This window comes from Papilio polytes, unplaced genomic scaffold (assembly GCF_000836215.1).
Source record: "Papilio polytes unplaced genomic scaffold, Ppol_1.0 DF824135.1, whole genome shotgun sequence".
Lineage (NCBI taxonomy): Eukaryota > Metazoa > Arthropoda > Insecta > Lepidoptera > Papilionidae > Papilio > Papilio polytes.
In genome coordinates, this window is record NW_013525069.1 from 802,611 (window position 1) to 813,737 (window position 11,127).

Sequence of the window (11,127 nt, forward strand, 5' to 3'; positions counted from 1 at the left end):
GGCGGGGCGCGCACGGCGCGGGGCGGGGGACGCCCGGCGGAGAGGGAGGGCCCCCTGCTCTCCCCGGGCCCAGTGTGCGCCATTCTCCCGTGCCGACACGACACCACTACGCTCTGTTACTCGTTACTCTGAACGGTTTACGGAACGCATCTTGCCTTTCACCGCAGCAACGTCACATGTTTTTTGTAATTCCGAATGTTCCGCGTGACGCCGTGAAGTGATTTTGGTGATTTGTGGCCATTGTGAACCGCGGGGCGGCGGGGAAGCTGACGACGGTCGCATTGGTACCAAATTTACATGATTCATTGTTGTTGAATACCGGTTAGCGCTGGTCATTGACATTTGATGTTATAGTGTCCACGTTGGCATAACAGTTCCACGTAAATTAAACATTAAATAATAAAGTTTGAATGGTTACATCTAAAGATTGGAGAATTAGAAATCTTGGAAATTTAACAATAATAAAAGCAGGTGTATACTGATCTTAAATTTACCAAATTTGTTTTTGTAATGCAGTCGTATGTTACCTAATTCGAGATTGCATACCGTTTACCTGTTTAACATAATGCTTCAACCTAATCCGCAACAGTGAACACGCTTCCGAAAGCTAATTAGCATATAATAGCATGAGCACGACCGCCTTGATAACTACATGCATATATAAAGCTGCGCGCATTATGCACTAGCGTGCAGCTATGTAGGCGCTCGCAGCGCATACAAAGTAGCTACAGATGGCCACACCCCGATAACACCACCATCTCTTTCCGACCGACATATGCATAACGCAATATACTCTCGCGGTTTGACTAGACCGTTGATCCGGTGCGCCGATTTATGTTACTTTCCAATGAGATAACGTTCACGTGGCGACGACGCGGCGTTGGCTGGTAACAAGCACCTTGATGCGATGCACGCGTAATGTCCGCCATATTGTTATAACTATCACATCGCCTCGGAAGGAAATGGCTCGTTTGACTTTCAGCACGATATTTGTTTTTGTTCTTTTCTAACTTCTTTGTTCGCGGCGGTGCCTTTGTTCAATTATAACACGATCGCCGAGGAGACCGTATTTACAAATATTCAATTTTGATTGGAATCTTTTGTATTGCTTTACCAATAGTTATTTTGTTTGCAAGTTTTTTTCGCGACATTAGTTGTTGTTTTTTGTGCAGTCGGCGCCGTCGCGTACGTTTTATTTTATGCGCCATATAAAAATATTTCCGTGAAAGGCAATAGCGCTCCAANNNCGGAGCTAAAATGTCTGTAGACGTAACAACGTCGAGGCGGTCGTGCTCGAAACGCGTTCACATCCCACGACCGCCCACCTGCCGCTGCATATCTGAGCTGCGTTTATAATCTCACCCGACAACCTCGGACCGTAACGCACATGGAAGCGACATTACCACTTACTTTGGTGAATTCAACAATATTCCAGTTTTTGCCACTGTTCTCGGAAACAATTTTGCGTCGTCCGTGAAGATATTAATCTAAAAATTATATGGAGAGTGGCATAATTGATACTGAAAAAGTTTTGCGGTCCGTGAACCGGTCGTCCGTTAGTGTGGGGCGTCTCTACCTTCTGATTTATGATAATCGGCTACATTTGAGATGCGCCATTATGTTTTTTCAATTTTTTTCAATTGGTGTAGTCATGATGAGCTGCTCACGCTTTCGTAACGATAGTAAAAAACTCACTGCTATTTCCTTTTATAATCCTCCATCATTATGTATGACCTTGTGGCGCTAAGCTAATTGTATTGTTCGTGTTTATTTAAATTTCTATTGTAAGAAGTTAACGCGACGAAGCCAATGTAAGTTAGCGCACAAGTGGTAGTTAATCTTTTCTTTATTATTTTGACCCACATTCCGTCTCCGCGCTCGCGTAGATTAATTACCTGTTTCTTTGAGACATTGCGACTGCAAGAGACGTGAATAAAGTACATTTGGAGCTCATCCAACTTTTTGTCGCTGAAGTTTTGAAATAAATCTTTTTCCTTTTACTTTTTAATGTCTCGGTCTAAATCATTTATACGACGATGTCATGTTACGTATGTATATTTTATTTTATATTGTAGAAGTATTTTCTAATTTGCCAAGGATTTTAATTGACAGTTATTAAAGTATGAAGAACAAAATAATTACGGTTGCCTTTTACGGTCGATAAGTATGTTAGTTAAGTTTCAATCTTGTTAGAAACGGAGTAAGCTTGGGGCGCGGGCTAGGACACCGGTTTGTGTGAGGGCAGAGAAGGGAGGGGCACCGGTCCGACGAGTCGTGTTGCACTCTTTGCCCTCCGGCACTCGCTGGGGCCCTCGAGATTGAGATAAATGTACCGGGAACATGTCGGCCGCGTGTACCCGAGCCGGTTAAGTTCTACCTTTGCGCTGAGAAAGTTATTGTGGAATTGCAAAACATGTTTGATATCTTTCGACATGACATCAAATTATTGAAAATGGGTTTGATATTTACTTGTGTCTATCTTAAGACGTTGAAGTTTATTTATATGTCATTTAATGGGTAATAAAATTTCCACAATTGCTAAATATGAAATTACAACCGCAAATGTCATGTAAAAGTTTAGGAATAACTATAACGTAAAAATTAATTAATTACGATCTGAAATTTATCATTCTATGTATTTTTAATGAAAGTTGTAAAGAATGTGAGTTGTTTGCTAGCAAGAGATTGTATCTATAATCTGTGTTTAAGAGTAAACAAGTACCGAGCAGGCAAAGGTCAGCGGCGGCGTGGAGCCGCTTGCTTGCGTAATGACTTGCAATTTACCGTCTGCATTATGTAATCATTTAATGTACATTATGAACTTTTCGAACACCTTTAAAAATCAATAACTTGTCTTTAATATTTTAGTACGTTTTAATTCAGTACTTAAAAATTAAGATGTTATAATAAACTTCAAATGTGGCACACGAAAGTTACGAATTGATTTCTACAAAGCACACTCACTTTTGATAGAAGGGAACATAACAATGGCTGTTACAATAGAAACGGTGGCAGGTAGAATATTCCACACTACATTAAAAGGCTCAGCGGACGTCAACCCTGAAGGTAAACGAAAATAAATCACCCTGTGTACTCAATGGGCCGTTCACCCGCCAGCCAACATCCTGTATACCTATAATGTGGGGTTCGTGACGAATTTATGCGCCGGGGTGAGGCATTTGCGAGTTTAATGTGCGTCAGGGGATTCGTTCTTGTTGATCATTGGGTTATTATCATTTTTAAACGAATAGCTTTGCTAAGTTTAGTAGGTCAATTCAATGTTTTAAATTTTATAAAACGTGATATTTAAATAACGATTCATTTAATTGTTTAAGATTGCTTTTTTTGTTATTTAGCTATAAACAGAATCAAATAATTTTAGGAACTATACCGGGATGTCCGGAACAGACGTGTATAATAGAATCAGGTAGCAATGTACAGCCCTAGTTTGCATTTACCTCCGGCGAGGGCGGCCGGCGGCGGCGGGTTTATTGTGCATATCAAAGGCTCCTGTTCAAAGGCTACGATACTGCACGATACTGTTTGTGCCGGTCAGCGTGCTTTGACGTCGTTGCTCGCAATGAAACTGCTTTGTGGTTGATGTATGATGTCTGCATTGCAGTTACTTCGCTGCTACCTTGCGTTTCTGACTTAATACACCTCTTTATTCGTTCAAAGGAACTCTAAACTTTCTTGTACGTGGAAACTTCTATTGCTTTTGCTTTAGATGTAGTTATAGCGAGATGTCCATTATTCTATACTTGCAATTTATATTTTGTTCTTATACTGAAACAACGTGACCTATTTTGTTAAAACATATTTAGTGTAACGTTATTTATGACAGGTTGTTCAACATTGCTAAATTGCTTTTCCGGGTATATCCGACACAGTTGATTTATTATGTTAGCGAAAATACACGAGAAAGGATAATGTTGGGACTCGCGATGTCTTATTGTGACATACAAAGGTTAACCTAAATTTCACTGATAACCGTTCCACGTATTTGTCATATGATTATTTGCTTCCTTTGTTTAAATATAACTCTGAATTTTACTGATGAATGTATCGTTTTATTCTATTCTTCTGGACTGACACTTTTCTATGTTAACCTTTACGTGTCAATGTTTGTAATTATTTGTACTTAAGTAGATATGAAAAAAACTTGTTCACCCAGATACAGTGCAAGTATTTCTGATATGTACTGACAGCATCGATCTGCGGGCTGTTTGATATATTATAGGTCAATGTAAGTCAATGACAAATGCAGATCTATAATTTATTCATTTTGTACCCCTATGTTAGTGGTAACATTGTGGTTGACTATCTGTACTATTTATTTCAACGCGTTTCTTAGAAATGAATCATAAACGTATTTTACCCGGTTGCTTTTGTATTACAAATTTTATGCTGCTTGTTTCAAATCAATCACTCCGCCATTTTCTTTAATATTTAACACGTTAATGCAGCTTTTTAAGCGAAATTGACGTATGAAAGTCTTAAATTGTAATGGCAAAGTCATTCTTATGCAATATATTATCTAGCAATTCAGAAAATAGTTTGTCAATAACTAATAATGATATAACGTTGATATGCTGTCACGGCCGCTTGATTCTCTGCAAGCATAACCGTGCCCTACTTTGTTTTAACATTGCGTAGGTCAGTCAAGAGTGCCGTGTGGTCGCACTTTCTCTGTAATGCCACATTTCACTTTCACTTTACGACCAGCTTCCAATTTGTGTTTTATAACCATACCACTTTATTTTGGCATGGCTAGTATTCCACTATTATTTGCTTAAATAATTAATAATTGGGTCGGTGCACCAAGTTATCGTTCTCCTGGTTAATGTATCTTCGTTTTTCTAGTCATCACTCCTTCTTTGATCTGTCTCTCCTTTCTCTCAATCCATCCATCACTGTATAGGCCTACCTCTACCTGTGAACCCCTACACACTCATAACTAAAGAGAATTTATACACAGTATAATCGTAAATAGTAATTATGCTGCCACGCTAGCAATGCAAACAGCTTCCAGCGAAACAAACAATCGTTGGCAAGAAACTTGCAGCTTTCGCTGCTTTCAACCGAAATGTAAAGTTATAATTAACTTTTAAAAACTTTCTGTTTGTTCTCAACTTATTTGGTAAGCGTTTGTTTTTCTGTTACGAAATCTTCCGTGTGACTTTCAGTATTAATCTTGAAGAGAAGTTATTTATAAAGTTTGTATGTTCATAAGAGTTGTCGAAGCTTTTCAGTAGTTCTTTATTTGGCTATTAGTAAGTTAATATTCTAGGCACACGGCCACAGAATTAATGTTCTTAATAAATTGTACTTGTTACCTTTGAAACTGAAAGCAAAGTGCTTTATGAGTCAAAGTAATTTTCAAATTACTTTCGTGAGCCACGTAAACTGGTTGTTTGTCAATTTCCCGATGACGCGGCTCGCTGTCAAAGCGTAATGTCTTTGCACATAAACAGTCGGCTGCGACGTCCGCCCACCCCAGCCCAGTGAACACGTGAGCCATCTCACCCCCCAACCCCATACCGCCCTACCGCCCCACACTCACAACTGCACCATTTTTCACGAGCGCTTAGCGTTTTGTGTCGGTCACCCTCGCCAATAACTCACCCTAGTTTCTTTCATGTTTTTGCTGGCAATTTTTATCATAACAACCTTGGATCAGCTGTTCGACTGGGGGTTTACATAATTTATACTTTAATTAGGTTGTTATCATGACTACGTGAAAGGTAACTTTTGGCTTTGGGATTTGTCTAGAAATTAACTTACTTGATTGATTTACTAAATCAAATTATAATTAGATGTACTATGTCTGTGTTTACATTGTTATGTTGCCTTATGTCATATTATGATCGTACTTACACACTTTCTTATCTTGGATGTGAAAGCTGCTGATATAATGTAATTAAAAATCTTTCATATTGTTACTTTATTATTATCGTATATCAATCAGTGGTATAACGGTACTCTTAGTGGCAAGTCAGCGCTCGAACGCTCGCTCGGCTATACTCGTATAGGAATGCTATCGTCGGCCAACCGGTGACTCAGCATTAGACGCCCTGAGTCGTGACTCAACGCAATTTAGACACCAAACGTCCACAGTCAGCCGAAATAAGTGGATTACGATTTTTCAGACGAATGATTTCATTTTAAAGACGTCTGATGACATTAAAATGCACCATACTACATTAAATCGACTCGTTTGTGATTTTCATAGTAGGACATGAATTTGAAACAGTTTGGCCCACGTGGACATTCGAATAAAACTAGTGTTACTTACCGATGTATTGATGTTTTATAAAGATTTTTTTTACAGAGGATTGAGAGAGAGAACAACAAGAGTCCGGCAACGACTGGAGGGAGAAAGAAGCAAGCGGCAGTCCGAAGTAACGGACATATCGCTTCTGTTGAACCGCCACAACAACAGCAAACAGGTAAATTTAATTGTGAAACGACTGTATACATAACTTGTCTTATAGACATATGTTTATATAGGTATAATATAATCTAACCGTAGCATGTATTTAAAATAGTGTATCTGGAAATATTTTTTTTGGAAACAAAACTAATATTCGCATTGTTAAAGCAACACGGAATAATTTTATTAATTCTTCTGTCTTCAGTTTTCTGTTAATAATATTGTCCGCGTTTCTCAGCATAGAGAAATAGTAAGTGGTCCGTCACAAAAGCCCCTGAGAGATCTGTCCGAGCCACTGCCTTAATAGGAGTGGCTGAGGGCATTCACATGCATTCATTGCCTCTCTCCACGTACTGCTAGTGGATGGTATAACCGTTTAATGGGTTCCTTTGTATTGGAATGTTGCGTACATATTTTATGTCTTGTATAAATGAAATTCTTGTTGCATTCGTTGTTATGTAACGACGTGTCTGGAGATATGCTTAACGAAGTTCTAAGATTCAGAGTAACAGTTTTGGTTTAGCTTTAGCAATGAGTATTTTAGCAAATTAAGTACTAAAATAAAGTATAGTCTTTTTTTCTCCGTACTACCTCAATGCGGTATTGGCTATCAACTGTTTTATTTACACATTTCGTCTCGTCTAATTTAAGCCAAACACATCTATTTTAGCAGCTCCAAAGCTATAGCTGGCATCACGCCAACACTGCATCCGTAAACAGACTGCTCGGTGATTCTTTCTGCAAGCTAATGTATTAAAACAATGTTTGTATTTTAATGTCACTCTTTAAGAACATTATTGTTTAATTCAAGAAAGAATTTTTTTCCGGTGATTTACGTTTCATTTTTCTGCAATAAAAAATACCTTTGACTTGTCTGCTCGACTTTGCAGCAATAAATCTGACCGTGTATTCAAAGTTCCGTATTTCTAAAATGTATAGTCCTGCTTTGACTTCTAATAGTCAAGATGGATGGACGCCATTTGCACGCCGCCGTTTCACCTATGTAAATAATATTGCAAGTTATTAAAGTTCTGTTGACGAGTAATATCTTTGTAATTTTTTATTGCCGCATTAAAAATTACGTTGTGAAATTCTGACACTAGATGGACATCAATTATTCAAATAAAATAAAATATGAATGATGAGCCATTAGAATCATATAATGTGATTTGTGATTTAAGTAATACAAATCTATAAAGACGTTATCTAAAAGGTGGAAACAGGAAATCGACCGGAAATTGGAATGTTCTCTTTGTGTAGGCAGAGTTATTCACCGGCTGAAATATTGTGTCGCAGATAAAAGACGATAATATAACATGTTTTTATTTTGTGGACTGCACATGACAGTGTAAAGTAAGGGGCTGATGGGACACACTCCCCCGGATGCCGAATAATACGATTCCTATGTTACGATAAATGTAAATAATCTTTTGAATTGCTATATTTATTTTGTCGATTTTTATTTATATGGATAACAATGTTTAATAAGAAGTGGTCAATTTGCGGTGAAATGTAGTCTACTACAGAATTATTTTTTAGTAATTGGTATAGAAGAAAATGGAATAAATATAATTGAGAGAGTGGGGATAGCTAAATTACAAATGGTTTATTTAGTTAATAATTATACAACTTTATGTAAATTGTATATTTACTATTGTGTTTTGCAATCATGTGAATAACAGCGCCGGAATAACATTATAAAATCATATTAGCATAATTTCTACTCGTTTTGTACCAATTTTTTTGCTTTCTAATAGCTTTTATGTTCAGACCTGTCTCGCCTTATAAGTGACCTTTATATTAATGAGCAAATTTAAATTCTAAAATTTGAAATCCATTTAATTTATATTTAAATACTTTCATGTTTGTGATTATTAATTACACAGATTATAAAGTGAGCAACACAAACTATGTTTATGTGTGTCAATGGCCAATTGAAGAGCTAATTGCCAAGTCAATTGCAATTTAAAAATAATGTCTTAGTACTTAGTCATTTTGTATTTTGTTTGATAAAGTAGTAAACAGTAGTAAAAGTTTTCTCTAAAGTCAAGACTATATGTCACCTTGGGCAGATAAATTTTAGGAATAGTCTTGAATACAAGATGTAAGTATGTCCTTGTACGTACATGTCACGATTGATAATGTATGCTAAGGTTAACATTACCATGACTGAAGACGTTAATGAAAAATATACTCAAGTATGCAGTATTTCCTTATTTATTCAATTTCAACGTTTGTTACCAATATTTGTTTCATTACTTAGTAAACTAAAGAATATTAAACAAAGTAGGCTACGCATGTTATTATATGTAATGATATATGTTTTAATACCCTTAGAAATTCTTTAAGTCTCTTACACAGTGATCTTGTTTATAATGCACAGTTACTGGATAGTTCAAAGAATGTGTAATTACTTTGAGTAATAATTTACATAGAATTCTTAGTAATTAAATAACCATTTGATTTATAAATATTTGTGTCCTATTAAAATATTCGTCTATAGTACATAATGATATTGATGTACAGCTTGTAATGAGTTTTACAGTTTGATATACATATGTATGAAATGGCTAAATTGTTATTTCACAGATATTATCATTAGTTAACGAAGCTATCTGCATTCTGGACGTGTCGCAGGACAAATAATTGCATGCACGTCACGTTACGCTGTTAGCATAACTTTACATATTTGCTGTTAGATTCACCAGCTTCAAGACTGCCGTATCTAGCTTTTTATAACTCTATGTTCATATTAATGTATTCAAAACGCAACATTCAATATTTAATTTACTAATAAAGTGTTTTCTTTTAGTCTCCATTTTAAGCTTAAGCTGAATTGTTAATTCTGTTCTGTAATGTACTCGGGAATGTCTTATCATGTCTTATATCTTTTTTCTTGAACCTTAAGGTATTTGCAAGTAATCCTGCAAGAATATTCGATCAATTGTATGTATTTATATAGGCCAGTTTTCTTAAGCAGTGTAATACATTGCTATAAGTCTAGTAAGTAATTGCTAACAAAATGCTACATATAATGATCCGATACAAATAGTGTAATTTTATAATAGAATGCCTCTGTTTGTACATTTTAATTAACAAGAACATAAATCTCCGTTGCGTTCATTTAATATGCACATTACCAAACAAAAGTCCTCCCACTGCCCTTGTAAAGTCAGAATAAAGTAACAATATTAGATTTGCATGCCGACGGCGTCGACTTTCACCCCGGAGGTGGCAGGGGTGTACTAGGGTGGCGTGGGGTGGGATGGCATGGGTCAGGGTGTGTTTAGACTGGGGGGGTAAACACGATCAACACAAGCTCACGTTTTGTAGGGTGGCTTCGTGGAATCGTGCTGGAATGCGCTGTCAACTGCTGCCCGAATCTTAGCATTATAGTCCACCTGACCCCCGTAATAGGGTCGACTTGACAGCGATCAGAGACAAACTGGTTATGCTATAAGATTTTTAACTTACTGTCTTGATGCGGTTCCCAACATTCATCATACATGACTTAATAGTACATAAAATATCTATAACCGAATAATGTCTATTTAAATCTACGAAAAATTTACTTTTCCTCCGCTCATATGTCTATGTTTTATCTTTTAAATCTCTTTTCTAAGTTGTTTTTTAGTATTTTTCGTTGTATACTAAGAGTTGAATTTATATAGTTTGAATCAATGTTATTTAACAAGAGAGGATACGTCGAATTCCCGAGCGCCATATTTCAATTAAACTCAGCTTTGTTTTTATTAAGGATCATATGAGCGGAACCTCGCATGATGAAATGTACACATCTTGATGCCCTCGTATCCGGTTGTATCAAGGTCGATGACTTACTACTGAATCATCAAACCTCTAATTAAAAGTCACACTCAAACAAACGCTATTTCGTATTTGCTTAAATTAAAAAGATATATCGAGATTTTATTCGTTTTCATGTACAAAACATATAAAAAAATCATTTTACGAACAATGTTAATACTTTACAATTTAACAACTTTTATTTGTTGTTTTTGCTGATGTACTTATTTAATCGATAATTTTATGGGACAAGTTTTAAATAAGGTTGATTTGTACGTCCATAGATTAGCCGATCAGATTACGATAACAATGGAGTAGAGAGAAATCGACACCGTGACACGAGAGCCGGCCACCTGCGCGCGAGTAATGAATCGCATCGGCCGCATCGTGTCGGCCACGTCATGTCAGCGTGTCGGCTGCTTCAAGTCGGTCTCACCCTGTCGGTCGCGTCACACAGTCGTTACGCAAAGAACAATGGCCGGCTGGGAACGCGACGCGAATCCGACGCACTCTCAATTCTTACACTATTTATTTATTCATAGCCCTCCCTCTGTTTTTATATAGAATTGTAAGCAGAATTGCAAATGTACGTCGATACCGTTTCCGTCCTCGAACCGGCTACATAAACAACGATTTGCATGTATTTTGATGTCGCGTCGTAACTTGTAGGTACTGAATGTATAGAGCAGAATAAACGAATAAGGCTAGAATATTATGTTCGTTTGTAATTGTCTTAGTCGTCTGCGGGGTCGAATTTAGATGGTATTTTATGTCTAAAATGTGTCTCAACTATCAAGATGTTCGTTTAAATTATCCAGCAGATCCCTTTATTTAAGGGCCAAATGTAAAATTTTAATAAAATCTAAGGTATTTTCCATTTGCTAAAACTT

The 11,127-nt window shown here is 36.8% G+C and overlaps 1 protein-coding gene across 1 annotated transcript in view; it reads left to right on the forward strand.

The window, feature by feature from the left end:
* The window catches only part of LOC106099342 (probable JmjC domain-containing histone demethylation protein 2C), a 99,652-nt gene that overhangs the window by 52,650 nt on the left and 35,875 nt on the right, over positions 1–11,127 (forward strand). Inside the window, exon 7 of the mRNA XM_013277864.1 lies at positions 6,332–6,449. Coding sequence (XP_013133318.1) covers positions 6,332–6,449 — 118 coding nt within the window. The remainder of the gene's footprint in view (positions 1–6,331; positions 6,450–11,127) is intronic.